The sequence below is a fragment of the Branchiostoma belcheri genome, unplaced genomic scaffold (genome assembly GCF_001625305.1).
Source record: "Branchiostoma belcheri isolate BF01 breed outbred unplaced genomic scaffold, Haploidv18h27 scaffold15, whole genome shotgun sequence".
NCBI classification, from domain to species: Eukaryota; Metazoa; Chordata; class Leptocardii; order Amphioxiformes; family Branchiostomatidae; genus Branchiostoma; species Branchiostoma belcheri.
This window is the reverse complement of record NW_017802935.1, coordinates 2,239,140-2,256,763: the sequence shown is the minus strand read 5'-3', so window position 1 is coordinate 2,256,763 and position 17,624 is coordinate 2,239,140. Positions and strand designations below refer to the sequence as shown.

The window sequence follows — 17,624 nt, the reverse complement described above, 5'->3', positions numbered from 1 at the left end:
CATAAATGATTACTTAGAAACTTTAGGGACATACATGAACATGTATGGTAAAGAAAATGCATTATCATTATGAAAGCAGATGAGAAAAGGAGAACAACAAAAAAAATGTTCAGAAGAATATAGCTATTTACAAATTTCACAGCCGCCAAACGTATCCTGGTTGACTTTGACTCCAAGTGTCTCCTTGATTGAACAATTCATCATCTAGCAATTCCATTTTTCATTTTGCGGGAGCAATATTGTTGGAGTCAAATATAGGTACGGTTTGATCCCATTGGTTTATTCTTATTCATCACACATCCACATAATGAAATTACGTGACCTTCGGACATAACAGAACTACAGTGTCGCATTAGGTGATTGAAATTCTGTCCATTCAACGCAGGTAGTTGAATACCCTTGGCCGTTCTATGCTTCAGTGGCCAGAACTAACCAGTAAGCACAGCAGAATTTCAAATCGGAAGGCACCATGCCACGCCAGAACTCAAAAACCAACACAGACAGAGGAAAGGGAAACCCACCAGAAAGTCAACAAGAAAGTAAAGTTTTAACAGGAAAACCAGCTTGAACTGAAACAAAAACCCTTTATAGAACTCCTGTCAGCTTTCTTTCTGTTAATGTTTGTTTTGCTTCATTGTTAATTGTGTGACAAAGTCTGGAACAGTTTTCCATTAATTTTCTAATCAATGATTACCCATGACCCTAAAATCATAATTATTACAGAATTTAAAGTATAAGCTCAGTCTGTCGCCTATCTGTCGCCTCAGTATATGCAAAGTACATTATGACAGTCACACTATATTTTTGCCTATGCAACAATTCAACACACAACATAGTACCACTTTATTGAAGCCATACAATTTTCAACCTGTTGTTCCACATTACCTTCACTTCACAGTTCACACAATGTTGTAAAAGCAACACTGACAAGCCCAAATAGTTTCACCCTCTCAAAAGCTTGCAATTTTTCAGTGTTACAACACGCAAGAATCATCCCACACCCGCTCCGGACCAGTGCATTTCAATAAAGACTCCACCACCGTTCGGGCTGGCTCGTTGTGTTTTTTACACACCATCACCTACGCACTATGCTACAGAAATTCCAATGATATTCCCTATTTTTCATTCCCTTTTTCCGTACCCACCCACCAGTAAAGCCCCCATACAGGCTCCTAGGTGAACACTATGGAACACTGCCTGGAGAAATGACTAGATGTTGGGTACCTGGGGAGACAGTGAGAGTCAGATGGGAGCCTGACGCCACCAGAACAAATCAGGAATGCTGCTACAGCTGTAAGCCTGCTGAAAGGGACTCCTGTATCAACCTCACCACTGGAACCATGTGCTGAACACACCAGTGCTCAAGGGTTGCAAAATCTTCCTCCTGATGACATATTCCTTCATCAGGACCTGTTAGTTTTTGCCTGCTCAGTGGTTTACCAGCCAAAACATGCCAAAAGTCAGACCACACAAGGTTGACTTTAAAATGTTACAAGAACTGCCACAAAATCACTTTATAACAATCTAAATTCATTCTTAGCAACGCAGAATTCAGAGATGGCAACTTAACTGAAAGCAACCATGCTTGGGTACACTACTTATCCTTTATCAAACACAATATCAAACACATTTAAATTCTAACTGTTATCATTTGAAGAACAGGTATAACATAAAATAAGTTTGAAATGATACCTGGCCCCCATTAAATGCGAAACAGCGAAATGTTCTAACTTGCCAAGGTTTGAAATACCAGCTGTGCTATATCGAAGAAAAATCTACCATCCTGCCAATTACAACAACAAGGTATGCACCAATTTAAACACCAACGTTACGTTGCATACTAGTAATCATTCAGGGCAAAAACAATAATAATACACACAATCACACTCAAATTATATATATATACTACTTTCAGAACGATTCTCAACAGATGTGAAAGATATTTGGCTGTCTAGACAAGGAAATTCCTGAAAAGAACGTCTTATCGAAAGTAGAAATCAAGCTTCCATGTATAAAGTAAGACTGAGGTTGAATTAAGTGTGTTTGAATTGGTGGGTGTAGCAACAGTAACTTCCTGTTTGAGCCTGGCCGTATTTTCGATAAGTAAAGTACCACACAGCCGATGGTTTCCCGCAACTGTTCCCCAAATGTCTCTCTGCTAAGTCTTGCAACTGTTCCTTGAGTTGTTCTTAACCACAGCTGGTAGAATTGGGAGTTTTGTTGTCTGCTAAAATCGAGCCAGACTAGCTCGAGGCGGCCCATGGTCATGTAAACAACTTTGCGGAAGAGAAACGTCTCTTTACCGGCCTGGCTCTGTTTCGAGGCGTCAGACTGGGAAAACTTCCTTTTCCCAACCACAAGGCTCTCAGGTGGCGTCTTTGAGACTTTAAACTTGAGTCTGGAAAGCGGTGTTTTGACTGTGTTGATTTCGTGTCGGTATCTGAGCTGAGATCGCCTGAGGTTTGGGCTGTGCTTTCAGGTTATGCCCCAGAGGAGTGTGCCTGACACACTTCGCTACACGTAACCGGTGCAGGGGCCACACTGTAGCGTTTTCTGCACAAATTCCACCACGATCCACCCTCTGCCACATTCAGCATACTATTTCCTACAAGATCTAACAAGAGAATCCGCTAAATCCTACCCAAAACCCTTGCAAGATCGCTCCGGGAAAGTTTGGGTACCCTACTGGTACTGCAGGGCGGATCGCACACAAACGTACGCTTGTTGTTACCCCGAATCTTCAGGCAGATTTCTTACCTTTTCCCTCGGTCGATCGGCAGTGAAACAGCGCCAAAACTAGCGCCACGGCCCGCAGAACTGCCGCCGTCCTCCCCATGTTAGTTCTGCTCGCTGGTACGGGAGAAAACTTGAGATCGGGAAGTTTTTAGAGAGGCACGGCGCTAGAGTTGGACGTCCCGGGCATGGCTGGGTGAACTAATTACATTTACCCGTCAGGCAGCGCATGTTGATGAGTTTATCACTCAGGGGAGATGTGACGTCACGTGTCATCCAGGGGTCAGCGGCACGGACACTTTTCCCGCCACTTTTGCCGGTAAATTATTGATGCAGCCCAGACTTTGCACGCGTTTTCAGTCTTTTGACCGACAGGGTACGATAGTACCGGTACACAGAACTGACTCGTGGCAAAAAGTAAGGCGAGGGTAAAGCTAAATTTAGTTTTGTCAATATTTGCATGTCACAACTTTCTTACATAACAAACTTTCTCAGTGACATATCTTCATTCTTCAAAGCACTGGAGATGTACGTATACATGCAAGAAAGGTATTAAAATCAGCAAAACGTTGCAATTTCTTCTTATTGTACTATAAATTCTAGATCTGTTTGATTCATGATATTGCATGTAGGCTGAATCATATCTTACAACAAAATAACTTTGCTTCTTTCTTAAGACATCGATACTAATGAGATACCACTAGAATCACAAAATATTGGATGTAAAAGTGAAAGTGCTCAGTGCTGCTTGTGTGTCCTTGGCATTCCGCATTTTCTGTGTGCAAACTTCCTTCTACAAATTATCATTTCCTCATCATCCTCAGGGTGAATTTTGTCCTATTTTTCTCCACCAACGCACGTTCTCTCCCGGTCAGTGCCCTGAAACTACGCCCACACGGGCCTTTCGTAACGGTTCCCCCTCACGGTACATCAGATAAATCGCGAATCTATCGATTGGAAGTTTCTTCTCTAAGGACCAGGTTAGAATTAACGCAAGAGTGCCTGATTCTGTCAAATGCTTCATTTGTGGTTCCTCGTTCTGTTTATCTCCAATCAGGCATGCGCTTGTTCCTGCTTCTTCTGGTATGTTTTATATTCGGTACACGCTTTTCAATTGTGGCCTTGCCACTACCAGGAAAAAAACTGCCACCCAAAATAAACGCCTCCCATCTATGCGCCCACACACCACCCTTCTGCTTGCAGATTACGCTATCTTACTGTGTGAATTGATTACGCTGTATAGCTGCTAGGCTCAGCATTTCATCAACTTTGCGTCACGATTCTCCGCAGATATTACGCAGTGATCCAACTGCGTCGATAGGAGATTACCAAAACGCGCTGTTGACAGATGTAACGTTAAGCTTGGGGCTTTCAGTTTCCGTTTCATTATTACGCTTATTGTTATGTCGCATTCAAACAGCATAGGGAAAGTATAAGGAGTCTCATTTATACACAATGATACATGTAAGACAGAGCGTCGACGCAAAGTCTACACCGTCCCCACCCTGACGCAATAAACTGTCTTGTGAAAACTTGCACGTACTGCCTCACAATAAAACGCATGACGCTATAAAAATCTGCGGCTCTTATACCGGTTGTCATCACATGGATGAACACTTCCGTTGTTATGACAACGGTTTAGAAGCGGCCCATGGATCATTGTCAGGACTAACTAGTTAGGCAATATTTTAGGTAATTTTCAAAGCAGATAGGTGTTTCGGCTCACGGTTTGTTTCTTAATTATATACTTTTCATGGCACATTTGTACTAAAACACCTTAAGGATATATGATATAAATCAGACAATACCGTATTATATATAATACGCCACGTCTCTGCTTGAAAATTATATTCGAACTCAGCTTATAAGCTTTTTTTTAGATGTCTCTTTACTACCATGTCAATCTTCACCTTCGAGTTTTATTGGCATGAAGAACACAAAAAGGCGCACCGACATCAAACAACAACTCTTAAAATTAGAATATAGACATAGGATATTTACTGAGTATAGCATGTGTATAGGTGATCATGATGGCGTCAATCTATTTTCATTGCAACAGATTGGCAATGTTTTTCTCGTTTAATGTGGTCTTATCATGCTTTCTATAAGTTTTCTTGATCAAATTGTTCTAACTGAATAACCATCCAAGTCAAATAAGAGTGACATTCGTGGTACCATTATATTCCAGATTTAATAGGATTCCTATGAATTGCCAATGATGACATTTTCATGAAAGCTTACTATACTGCTTATCACTGAACCATGGTTGGTACAAAGACTATTTTTAAAATCCAGCTTTTTTTCCAGTCGCCACAAAGCAGAAAGGTGAAACTAGATCAAGATGCAAGGGAAAAATCAATACGTAAAGCCTGCAAGGAATTCAAGCAGTCCGTTTTAATAAGAATGACTTTCTTTGATATCTATGAATGTCTTGAGACTCAGCCGAGCAGGTAATGATATGGAAACATCCTAATTGAGCTGGGAGTCTGGGCTGTTGTGGCACAGAACTACTCCACCCGTGTAGCATGAAAACTTCTGAATTCAGTAGTCTGTGGTTATTCAACCCTCTCTAATTGGCAAACTAGAAACTTTTTAATGAACGAACTGAATGATGAAAGACGACAAGGGTATACAAGTGAAAGCACATCTACAATGGAAGCAATAGAAGACACTTGATCGATCATGAAGAAGAGAATACTAGTATATTGTCAGGATGTTATTAAAGATCTTACTCCATCACATAAAACATTAGACTCTACCAGGCTTCAGAAGCGGCAAACTGTATTTAGCAGATCAACTCCCCTGGCCCGTTCTCTGTCTATTCCGTTCTCTGTCTATTTGGCCAATTTTTACTCTTTCCAGTCGCTTCTGAAGCATGGTAGAGGCTCAAATAAAACATCACAAAACTACCATGACTACCTTGCTAACGTAATCCTACTTTATCAATACAGGATGATTGTGATTAACTAAAAATGCCTTGCAAACACAGCAATCCCCTTCATTATTTTGCAGATGTCTTGGTTGTGCAACATAGCAACATAACTATTTGCGTCAAAATATTAAATAGACACGCACAGATACAGAAGCCGAGCCGATTTAGCGGCCGAGCCCCTTGCTCGTTTGTGGTGTCTTGAATCATCCCAAAGTCATCTCCATCATTTGCCCTTGCCTTCTAACCCTGGATAGGAGCGGCAACTTGAGTTTATCAAAAGACTCTGAGTATCGTGTGTGTCACCGCGTGTGTGTGCAGACTCTCATTCAGGCATTCAGAGTCAGCGTAATACGATTAGAAGATCAACAGAGAGCTATCCAATTTTTCACAGTGCACCCCTGAGGCCTATAGCATTACTAGCTTGTACATCCACTGAATCAGCGTTATCGAATCATCGATGAATAGCTAAGAAATGCAGGAAGGTCGAGAGTGTAAATGTAATATAACACACCAATGTACACCTTGCACCCCGCAGCTACATGTTTGTATGTTTGAACACGGGGATCAATTTTTACGACTCAGCGAATGACGCACTAGCCTCACGTCAAGGAACGAGGCAAGTTGATTGGTCGTTCCACATCAACGGTCCCTTTAAGCCATTCCAGTAATTCCTCATCTATCAAGAGCTTCGGCATCAAACGATATTTCATTACAGGGTCATGGCTGCAGAAAGAAATATATATAATCTACTTTGGATAAAACTCTATTTCCATATCATTCTAGCTTGCATCTGCAGGTATTAGGTTTGGATATTTCGTGAAAGATGGAAATGCGTCTTAGCTGGTAAAGCCGGTGCGTCCGATTTTGAAATATTCCGTCACTGTGCTATTGTTATTATATATCCACTCGACTGCACTACATTACAACGTATAACCGGAGTTTTTTTTCACACAAGTTTAGTTTATTCTATATTTTCTTCAGCTTCTGTCTGTCGATCTTCCATCTCCAACATTGTCTGATATCCCCATGTACTGATCTAACGCAACGTTATGAGGATGACTAAAATAAAGATGGCAGTAAGATTTCGTAATTCACTTCAGTCCACGTCAGCTACGCTGGCAGTCATCGAAACCGCTCGGCAATGACACTAATTGTCAACATCCACAAAACGTCGTCATCAAATTACCGAAACATGATGCATATCCTGTGAGAAAGTCCATATCTTGTAATGCTAATATTAGTCGCTAAGAGTCGCTGCTACACAACTGATCGTCTCGTATTTCCCAGAGTGCTTTTCGTGGCTTTATCACAGCGTTTTGGATTTGCTTACATCCGCGAAGAAAAAGTAGCAAGAAGCACCCGTAAACTCTATGATACCACACAATACAAACTACAGAGGATATGAAAATTATGAACATAATATATCCATAACTTATGATAGTTCTCAGTGGATGTGGTCTCGAACAACTAGACAGTTTTAGCTTTTCGTCTTTTTGCGTTGTGATTTTTGTGCATCCTGACTGTGAATCGGCCTCTTCCCCTGCCTGCAGTCAAAATGGTGGGTAACCTTTTCACGTGGTGCAAGAAAATGTGAAAATTTTCGTAAATTCTGAATGATCACGAATGTTTAAAGGTATTCCATAGGTATCACAAAGCACCTAGAAGGTTCAGTCGTACATTTTTCGGTGAAAGTTTGCCGGGCGATGAGGGGAAATGTGAAAATGATCCTGTCGAAATCATCATGGCTGATATAAAATAATTTGTGTGGGGAGGGGGGCAATAACCACATGTCTCTAAACTTGGACTCTTACTCTTAGATCTGTGTTATGAAAGATAATAATTCCATGCCCGGGGGAGACTGTTATAATCTCTATCTACAAGACAATAACCACACACATACACATGTATTCCCATCAAAGACTTGTAGATGATAATATCTTTATGTTAGGAAAATTTATTTGTGTGAATTTCTGAAAGTACTTGTGTGTTGGTAGAAATCCCATGTCTCAAGTCGAAGATGGTCATCCAAATTGCAGGCCTTTTTAGTATCTAAACCAGAAGACTTTCGAAGTGCTACGCCTGATACAGTCAATTATCAACTAGATCATAAATTCAATAGCACACACAGAACTTGCCATAATTACTCTCCTGATATGCTCACAGACTGTATTATATATGATGTTACTAGCTTGCATGAGATGGTACCTGAAACATGAGTTTTCAACAAGTAAATGTATTATTTCCTCTGTAATATCTGTTTTATTTGGAGGTTGAGGTATTGGTCAGTCTCCTTCCTGACTATGACTTGTTGTACCCTACCAGACTAAGAAGAGGCGCAATAACGGACGTTCTAAGAAAGGGCGTGGCCATGTCAGACCGATCCGCTGCACCAACTGCGGACGCTGCGTCCCCAAGGACAAGGCCATCAAGAAGTTTGTCATCCGTAACATCGTGGAGGCAGCGGCTGTCCGAGATATCTCCGAGGCCAGCGTGTATGAAGGTGAGGCAACCATTTTTTTTTACCTTGACCCAAAAAAATGGTGGTCAAGACATAATACCAGTGAAGCTATAAAGGATTTCAGACTTTTCATGAAATGGCTGGTTTGGTTCTCTGTGTTATCCAGAATATACCCAGGTCACGCTCAACAGTGAAGTGTTCAATATTCCTTCTGGAGAGTGCCTTTTCTTTCATTTAACTTGAGTCTACTCTATGTCATTGTCAAGCATATGGGCTTGAACCACTACTTGCAGGTAAAATTGGAGCTGTGCAGATATTTCTGATGTCTACCTGCATCCAACCTGCACTGGTCCATGTACTGGCCCCTGCCCTTCTTTAACTCTTATTTGTGAAGCTTTATGTTTTAACTAATGTTAAATCTTCCATCCTCCTCTAGTGTACGCCCTGCCCAAGCTGTATGCCAAGCTTCACTACTGTGTGAGCTGTGCCATCCACAGCAAGGTGGTGAGGAACCGGTCACGCGAGGCTCGTAAGGACCGCACCCCTCCACCCAGGTTCCGCCCACCAGGAGTGAGTACAATCCACAGCTGGAATTTCATAATTTAATGGCTGGTCTGTCATGTTATATGGATGATAAGCTTATCTTAGCCACAATCTGTTCTTGATGAAATCTTACAATGGAAATTGTGATGCAGCAAATGTGACCACATCTCTTTACCACAACAGATATATGAAATGTTTTGTATGTGCCCAGATTTTAGCCAGAGCTAAAGTTATATGTATTTATATTCTTTGACTGAAAGTCCATCTTTTGTTTTGAAATCTTATCAAAAGATGTAATTGTCGGGTGATACCATAGATTATTATCAACAGAACACAAAGAAACCACTGGTCTAAAAGGAGCCACCGATTTCTAGTGTTGGTTCTAGTATTTCAAACACTTGATTTTCACCATGATGGGTAATTCAGTTACTACACACTCAGTGAGACAAGAAGTTACTAATAAGTTCTGGTAAAACTTTCATGCTTAAGTTCCATTCACTACAGATGTCCATGTTACTTGTAATTCTAACCCCCATTTCATTGCCTTTGTCTGTCTGTAGATGGGCCAGAGAGGGCCAGCCCAGGGAGGCCAGGGAGGTGGTCCCAGTGGTGGTGGAGCAGGAGGTGGTGGGCCGCCCAGGACCTAGAGCTCAGGCTGTCTACATGGTGGCTACTGTCACAACACAGGATTATAAACATACAATAAACCTGTAATATCAGATCAACTGGAGTCTGCATTATTTCCTCTTCTTCTTCTTCTATCCTGGCGTTGACAAATGCTGTGAATTTTTTTAAAATTTGTATTGCTGTAATATAATCATATAACTTCCTGTATTATCATATACATGTACACACAGTTTTATTCCTAAAGAGGCAACTCAAACTACCTCCCCCCCCGCCATGTTCAGGGTAAACATGGGTTACAAGAATGATGACTGAAATCAGGCATGGATACTTTTGGGTACTTATGGTAGTAGTTAATCATCTGAAATGTCTTCAGCGGTGCAATCACAAATCAACATAGACCAGAACACCTACATGAAACCCGTTTACTTTATATTGTGCATAGCACTTCGGCAGAACGTGTCCTTAAAGGTCGTTTTTTCAAATTTAAGGATGATATCTCATTTTCGTTCTCTAATAGTTTGTCGTAAAAGAGACCATCTGCAACAGGCAGATCCATTGTTGACCAAACAATCCAACAAAAATCCAGGTTTCGTGCAGGCTCATTACGTTCTGCCGCCATGCTTCATAGACCTTTTCGGGTATATTATTTGCTGGGGTACATACAGCACTATGGATAGTGGTGGGCAAGCCAAGTCATTACCAGGACAACATAACCTATGTTGTTTGCTTCCATAGCCAGCCATAGTGCCTTGCTTCTCCCAGCATGCAGTGATATCCCTTCATAGTTCTGTTGACAATAGATGACAGGTGCTAGGCATGTTGAAACAGGTGTTAGAAGGTAGGCTGGCTTCCAGGCATCAGTCTGTCTTAACCCTCTGTTCTGACACACTTCTGTTCTAGACTACAATACATGTACCGGCATGTTTTAAATGTTGGCAAGAGCGCGCTTTGCTAGGCCTATATTGATAAATCTTAAGGCTAGGATTGTTCAGCAAGGTGTGACAAACTCGAATATCCCTGTTGCAGTCTTTGAATAATAATACATTTGTTGATACTAAAAAGCCCAGGTTTGAGGCTATGAGGAAATGCTTCAGGAACACATAATCTATTTTTATGCTGAAGAGACCAAAGTCCAATAATTTGTTGTTGGACTCTGTCCTGTATGAGTTCTGGCCACACTTGTACAATGTGGAAGGTATGTGGTGTTGACTGATGGTGTGTTATGTCAAGTTCACTGTGATACCTAGGAATGCATGGATTAGCCGGAGTTGTTCATTTCGAAAGCGGGTTGTGGTGTTGGATTACTGTATAGTGTCACTGACACAAACAACAAAGTCAGTCATACTAGTAGAATGCCTTGGAGGCGTTTTTAGTGGGTTTGGTACAACAAACAAAAATCGTGAGAGTTTCTGTATACATTTTTGCCCACGGCTATTAACATGTTTTTTCAAACATCTTTTGCATAACAAATAGCTTCCTTGAAATTCTTTGAATTCATAACTTCCTCTTATCTTAGTTTGTGAAGCGACGAACAAAAATTGGGCATTGACCCGCGGCCGAGTTAATGACCTTAAGAAAAGTTGTCAGACAGGGCATTACTGTGACAGACTATGGTCATGTTGCTAGGTTGATTTTATCGGCGTTTAAACATTACATTGTGCTTTCTTCACCTGTGTTCCAAGGTTCAGTTTACCGTCTACAAACAAATTTGAGCCAACAACATCATTGGTAGACGGGACCTCGTTGTTGTTTCGGTGCTGAGACGTTCGTATGGGAGTCAATCTTACAAGTTACACGCGGGCAAGGAACTGTTGAACCACAGGATTTTGTTTGAGGAACTTCCTTCATTTCCCCATGAAGTCACTGAAGACTTTCGAAATGTGGACAGTGCTTGGGTTGTTGGTTCTGGCCGTACATGTTAAAGGTGAGTATTCACGTTTATTTTGTGCACCTGCCAAAATCAAAGGTCAAATTTATGAGCACAGTGTTCCTGTACTTGAGTCAAGTATTGTAGAGTGTGTAATATATAATATATTATTTGCCGTTAAATTTGTGCCAAGCTTTATGATAATTCCTTTGTACAGAACCAGTACTTACATGTACAGGTGTTTAGGTATGTTATATGCAGCTCGTCCAACTTTGGCATTGCGCCACGACCCCTCGTAATTAGTGAACCTACACACTGATAATCACAAACATGAGAGTGTTACAAGATAGCGAGACACTTGTTGATTAGGAACCCAGCAGTCAGTTATAACTATAAAACGTCTGACACGTTAATACGGCCACTGTAGGAGTACAGCACTGTACATTTTGAGGAACAAACTTTGAGACCGAACCCGGAAATGAAATCTGAGACAAATGTTTCGTTCCAAATGTTATTGTTTGTGGTTATAGGTGGTTCACTTGTTCTACTATGACCGGAAATATTCCACAATTTTGTTTCTTGAAGTCACAGGAACTATCACCATGTCGTTGTAGTATGAAAGACTGGATGTTCATGTCGTAGACTAGTTACGTATTGTAGTCGAAAAGGATCGATCTAGAATCCATTTTAAGGTTCAGTACCCTCGTAGCCTCGTGTTATAGCCCAACTTCAACGCGCAGTTAACAAGAATTCAGTGTTAAAAAGCTTTGGCAACCACAAAGTTATCATTCATACAATGCTCATCGAGTATGAAGCTCTTGAGTTAATCGTTTTGAGTTTAATCGTTTTAAATTCGTCAACAAATATGTGTTCCGCCAAGAAATACTTCCGCCGTATCAGCCGTATTAAACCTTCAGATTGGGTATAAAAGTAGGCTCTACGCTAAATTAAACCACTAGGAGGAAGTGGAGTTCCCCAAAACACGTTAATCTATGATTATCTACGTACGTGAAGACATTGGGAAATCCCAGTCTTTTAATGACCTGTTGTGCACATCATATCCCCTGGGGTTACAGAACAAACCTGCCACAAATATACACCTCCATGGACATTTGTTTTATTTTACTAAGTAAAGCCTTGTAATAGTTTATTTCCTCCAAAATAGGCGTCAACTAGCAATAGTTTCGAGATTTTTATACTTCTGTGTGTGTGTTTGTGGGGGGGGGGGTCTCGTAACAAAGATATGTCACTGTTTCGGTACCTTCATATTGATGGACTATACTACGTCTTGCCGCTAGATAGCGCTTTCAGGCAAGGATGTGGTCTCAAACAGTGACTGCATGAGCCTTAGATACTAGTACCACAGCAGATACGTCCGTAACTTAAATGGCCATACTGTAAGATGCAAACTACTAGTATATTCCCTTCATGCCCTGAATCGCTTGCCATACTTTTCCCCCAGATTCTCGTGCCCAGAATACCACAAGCCAAATGACGTCAACCCGGACGGTAACCAATGGCAGCAGTCCTCCAGCTCCCGTCTCCATGACGACACAGATGATGAACACGACACAGCCAGTTTCTACCCCCGACCTTACGAATGGCACGACTAGAGGCACAATCATCTCAACTTCGACGAACACGACAGAACAGCCTATAGCAAGCACGGGTGCAACGCCGTCAAACACTACAAGTCCAGTTTTTGCTGTCGTCACAAACGTTACCAGCAGTAATGCTAACACAACAGCGACAATAATACACGTCACGACAACCAGAATGGTCGGTACAACGACTAATTCCTCAACGTCAGAGAGACCATCATCTACGGTTGCCATGACACCTGGGAATTCCACGGTTGCCATGACACCCGGGAATTCCACAGTTGCCATGACACCCGGGAATGCCACAGTTGCCATGACACCCGGGAATTCCACTGTTGCCATGACACCCGGGAATTCCACAGTTGCCACGACACCTGAGAGCCTCACGGTTGCCTTGACATCCGAGAATTCTTCCGTTGCCATGGCACCTGGGAGTTCCACGGTTGCCATGGCACCCGGGAGTTCTCCGTTGCCATGACACCCGGGAGTTCGGCCGCGTCCATATCTTCGACCACCACAGAGGAACCCAGCAGTTCATCTGTGACACCGACGTCACAGCCCCTGAACACACCAACCACTGCTGGTGGCCTGCAGTCATCTTCACCACAAGTACAGATAACTACAATGTCAAGCTCTCAGCCTACAGCAGCAACAAGAACGCCCGAGGTGCAAAGCAGCGCTGCTGTAGCATCTACTCCAGCAGAACAGACTTCTACATCGATACCGGTGGCAAGTTCACCTAATGCAGCAGGCAGTGGAAAGCCCAAGCCGCCTGGTAAGTGTAAACTACCGCTATCCATTAGAAGAATATTTGTATCACCTATGAAGTCCCATAATATGATGAACATTCGATATCAATTCCAAGTTGTTATTTGATTTGCCGTAAAAATATCGTTTGCCATCATACGTACACAGGAGGCCTTTCGACAGGAGCAATGGTCGGCATCGGCGTTGCAGGCGGGTGCGCTCTCCTGCTTTTCATCTGTCTGCCTATCGTCTTGTGGAGAAGAAAACAACGACAGGAAAACATGGCATCACATGTGTAAGTTAGACGTCTTTTCCCGTGTTCCCTTTTACAAGAGATTACAATTAAAAATTGTCCGCTACCATACTGGTGTCTCCGGCTGTGCATTTAATCTGGATGTTTTGAGATCTTCTGACATACTCCCATAGCCAAGGAGGGTAGAGTCTACGGCCAGGCAGGACGTTTGTCCAAAAACGCAAAGAACAGACGGGTACTAGTATCTAAAAGTGCGCTCACAATATACACAGAGATTACATGACTGTACTCTTCACTGAAATAAAAATGAGGAAGATGTCTGACGGGTACTGCTGTTTGTTCTCCCCCTCAGAGCCTCCTCTCCCGACCTGTGGATGGATAACGTCACGTACGGGCGCCCGTCCACCGGCCTCGGTCCCTCCGTCCGGCTCAGCAGGATCGAGTTTGATGGGAGCAACTTCATGGTAATGTTTCCACTTTCCATGCTCCATAAAAGACAGAAATCAAATGACCCTTTCCTTCCTTTAACCCCTTTTCAAGACAAACGAAGCTAGAGTAGCTTTCTGTCATTGAAGAAACAGGTAAGACGTGTACATGACTGACGTATGTACTACCTAATATTTTATACATCATGTCCACAGATTCCAGGGATGGAGACAGGATCAGCCGGTGCAAACCAGTCCACGAATGGTGAACATGGTTCAATGACCGAAAGGTCAACATTCCGCCCCAGCCGCGCTGCATTTTCCACCACAGACGAGACCAAACGGCCGTCGACGGTGATCGAAGAAGAACAGAATGAATGATAGTGTATTTAAGTTTATTTTTAGTTGAAAATATGCATATGTAATTATTTATATAACTGCTACTGTATTGTCCAGAAAGCAACGGTCTTTGGTATTCTACTCAAACACCATAATATAATCAAAGGTTTTGCTCCTGAGACGTCGCCAAAAAGTCTGGGGCGAGGATGCCAGTGACTTTTAACGCGTCCATTCTCAGTCTGGGATGAGATAAGGTTTTTGTGTGTGGAAACAAAAAGAAATATCCACCACTTAAAGTAAAGTCGTATAGTCAGCTGTCAAAAAACATCTTTGGATGGTTGAACAAAAGACACTCTTGGAGTCTTGTACATATTTTACCACAGTTCTTATGTAGAAATGTACATAGTCAAATGCCTATGTACATATATATACCTATGGAATTTGATATTATAAACTTTACTTGATCCTGTAAATTTAAATTGGGTTAGCAGTACAAAATACCATGAGGCACTGTGGTCATTGATAAAAATTTTATTGAGAAAAAAGAAACGTATTTGAAAGTAAGCACAAGAAAAACATCTGTAAAGGTATTTCTTATATTATATTATAAAATAATATTTCTCGGTTAGCCTAACGGTACTATACATTATACATGTACCAATCATAATACTACAACAATTTTGGATGGGAGTATTGAGTATAGATTTTAATCTAAATATTTAAGAATCTTCAGAAGTTTAGGAATAATCTTTTGGTAGTGGTACACAGATAACTTACAGTGGCACATGCTTATATGTAGCTAGAGGCAATTGCCACTAAACATTCATAATACAAGGCCAGTCGAGCAATAACAAATAAGCGATATATACATATCTGAAAAGTTATATCTGATATACTTTCATAAACTATATACTTTATCTTTCCTGATATAACAAGGACAATTCAGGTTTACATAATATAAAAATAACATTTGAGCTATGATCAGCCAGTGCGCTGTTGGTTCTGTGATGTAGTTATTCGTAATAGCAGACACCTCAGAACCGCATCTCAATGGTCTGTAAAGAAAAGAAATATGTTGATCTTTTCTACATCACTATTACAATTTTTACATCATTGAATAACAAAAAGACAAGTTACATAATTGACAAGATCATAATTTGTGATAGAAGGTACCTGCGCGTATATCTGCTCTTGTTTCGGGAAGACCTTTCCAGCTGCATGTGCACGCGGGATTTTTATCTGGAACACATGGAAACAAAATTGAGTTAGGTTAGAAAACAAGGGGTTAATCTGTGGGAATGAATTGCATTGCTTTGCTTCTGTTTTTCTATGGTAGAAGCATCATTAACATTCAACATGCCAAGGTATATTTGGTACCAAATTTGTATCGGTCATGGGATTAAGAAGTAAGAAGCACAGCATAGGGGTGAATAGGCAAATATTTCATCATCCAACAATATTCTACAGTACATAGCTATCGACCGGTCCTCACGAATACTCAAGGTATCCTTACATCTCCGCCAGGTATGTTCTTGACAGTAGGGTTCCAGGTGTAGAGCCGACTGGACACCGTGCTGTCTGTGTGCGGGAGGGTGTACCGACCCGTCCGGGAGAAAAACCCGGTGTCTGCCAGCTGGGGGAGGGGGCAACAAGACCACATAATGGCTTATATCTACCTTAAAGTTTACGATTCTGTTTATTTGAAGCAACTACATATATAATTCCAACGATAAGAAGAACAGTTGAAAATCCCACTGCCTAATCTTAACAGGAGGTTGTACAAATTTTGTTTACCTGTCGTAAATTGTAGCCATTTCCCAGTACAAAGCCGCCCATGTCGTATCTATACCTGAAAAGATATCAACAGTATTCTCATGACAAATAAGCAAAATAAACAAGAGGTTATATATGTTATACCAATTTACAAAGGGAACATGGCATGTTCTTAGAGAGAGATGTAACAAACTATAATCTGTAACAGTTTAAGAAAAGTACACTATTTTAAATGGCAATTCAGCAGACTGATGTACAGAAGACCTACCGCCTGGCTTTCTGTGCCCGTAGCATGTTCCTGGCCCGTTTGGCCATGCACACTACCAGCAGGATGATGAGTACTAACACAGCGGCGGTACAGCCCACAGCAAACCCGATCACCTGAGCCTGGGTCAGGGAGACCTCACACCGGTCACCCCGGTACCAGGACAGCGTGTCTGCCGGGCAACTGGAACAACAGGTGTTAGCATGGTGGGTTAACCGGCAGTGAGCAATGTAACAAGGGGTCATTACAGTAACTGTTTTTTTTCCCATCATCTAGTTACGTGGGGTCGTCTAGTACAAGTAAGACTAGTAATGGGCCTCCTATCGACTTCCTTTCATATTGCAGTTGTGCTATGTGTTGCTTTGAACATGGTATGATTGTCATCCTTATGCCTTGTGATATAATACTAGTAGGGCATTAATTTTGAGCCCAGGGGCAGGGCCGTTTTTAAAACTTCTTAAAAAGTTGTCTTGTGGATACATTTTTTGTAAGTTTGCAGGTAGGCCAGACCTTTGGTTGCTGTAATGTGTGTTAGATCCTGGTTTGAAAATATTGTTTATCTAGCTTGTATTGATGGGGAAAATGGTAGACAGAAATCTAGAGTTGAAGAAGCTGTACTGACCTGCATCTAGGCCCCTGGTCCACGATGACTTGACACGTGCCGGCGTAGCAGTAGTTCTCCTGACACACGCACTCCGCTATCACCACACCCGGGAACTTCTCTCCCAGCTCACACACACCCCCCTCCCCACACTGCAGGCTGCAGAAGGACGAGTCGGTGGAGACCAGCTCCAACTCTGCAACAAAATAACCAAACTCGTCTCTTTGTAGATAAATCAATCAATTAATCAATCAGTTGATCAATCAGTTAATCAATCAATCAATCTACCTATCTATTCATCTATCTATGTAGCCATTACACCAATTCATCCATCCTTCCATTCATTCAACCATCCATCCATCCATCTATTCATCCATCCATCGATCCATCCGTCCATCCATCCATCCATCCATCGAACTGTACGTCTGTACAATCCTCCATCCATCCATTCATCCATCCA

The 17,624-nt window shown here is 41.8% G+C and overlaps 4 protein-coding genes across 9 annotated transcripts in view; 2 read left to right on the top strand and 2 right to left on the bottom strand.

Annotated features, from left to right (window-relative positions):
• The window catches only part of LOC109465242 (epidermal growth factor receptor-like), a 91,261-nt gene extending 88,287 nt beyond the window's left edge, over positions 1-2,974 (bottom strand). For 2 of the 6 annotated variants that reach the window (XM_019762392.1, XM_019762391.1), the window contains exon 1: positions 2,758-2,971. In XM_019762392.1, coding sequence (XP_019617951.1) covers positions 2,758-2,836 — 79 coding nt within the window. In that variant the 5' untranslated portion in view covers positions 2,837-2,971. Of the gene's footprint in view, positions 1-2,757 lie in introns of all 6 variants that reach the window. The other 4 variants (XM_019762394.1, XM_019762389.1, XM_019762387.1 and 1 more) reach the window with 4 other exon arrangements.
• Positions 2,975-7,108: 4,134 nt separating this feature from the next.
• Positions 7,109-9,388, top strand: LOC109465293 (40S ribosomal protein S26-like). The gene is made up of 4 exons (XM_019762490.1): positions 7,109-7,223; positions 7,988-8,165; positions 8,560-8,693; positions 9,227-9,388. The coding sequence occupies exons 1-4, from the start codon at positions 7,221-7,223 to the stop codon at positions 9,311-9,313; spliced, it is 402 nt and encodes a 133-aa protein (XP_019618049.1). The 5' UTR covers positions 7,109-7,220; the 3' UTR covers positions 9,314-9,388.
• A 1,028-nt stretch (positions 9,389-10,416) lies between these two features.
• LOC109465282 (proline-rich receptor-like protein kinase PERK1) lies at positions 10,417-14,939 on the top strand. The gene is made up of 6 exons (XM_019762468.1): positions 10,417-10,488; positions 10,976-11,217; positions 12,623-13,536; positions 13,677-13,803; positions 14,114-14,225; positions 14,403-14,939. Exons 3-6 carry the CDS (start codon positions 13,236-13,238, stop codon positions 14,565-14,567), a joined length of 705 nt encoding a protein of 234 aa, XP_019618027.1. The 5' UTR covers positions 10,417-10,488; positions 10,976-11,217; positions 12,623-13,235; the 3' UTR covers positions 14,568-14,939.
• Positions 14,940-15,136: 197 nt separating this feature from the next.
• LOC109465197 overlaps positions 15,137-17,624 on the bottom strand; it is a 4,152-nt gene continuing 1,664 nt past the window's right edge. Inside the window, exons 4-9 of the mRNA XM_019762344.1 lie at positions 17,186-17,386; positions 16,567-16,746; positions 16,320-16,374; positions 16,039-16,158; positions 15,699-15,764; positions 15,137-15,580 (exon numbers count right to left, since the gene is read on the bottom strand). Coding sequence (XP_019617903.1) covers positions 15,560-15,580; positions 15,699-15,764; positions 16,039-16,158; positions 16,320-16,374; positions 16,567-16,746; positions 17,186-17,386 — 643 coding nt within the window. The 3' untranslated portion in view covers positions 15,137-15,559. The remainder of the gene's footprint in view (positions 15,581-15,698; positions 15,765-16,038; positions 16,159-16,319; positions 16,375-16,566; positions 16,747-17,185; positions 17,387-17,624) is intronic.

Coding starts and splice junctions, on each gene's coding strand:
- LOC109465293 (XM_019762490.1), top strand. Junction 8,166..8,559: donor CGAGGCCAGCGTGTATGAAG/GTGAGGCAACCA, acceptor ATCCTCCTCTAG/TGTACGCCCTGCCCAAGCTG. Junction 8,694..9,226: donor CCAGGTTCCGCCCACCAGGA/GTGAGTACAATC, acceptor GTCTGTCTGTAG/ATGGGCCAGAGAGGGCCAGC.
- LOC109465282 (XM_019762468.1), top strand. CDS start 13,236: ATGACACCCGGGAGTTCGGCCGCGTCCATATCTTCGACCACCACAGAG. Junction 13,537..13,676: donor TGGAAAGCCCAAGCCGCCTG/GTAAGTGTAAAC, acceptor ATACGTACACAG/GAGGCCTTTCGACAGGAGCA. Junction 13,804..14,113: donor GAAAACATGGCATCACATGT/GTAAGTTAGACG, acceptor TCTCCCCCTCAG/AGCCTCCTCTCCCGACCTGT.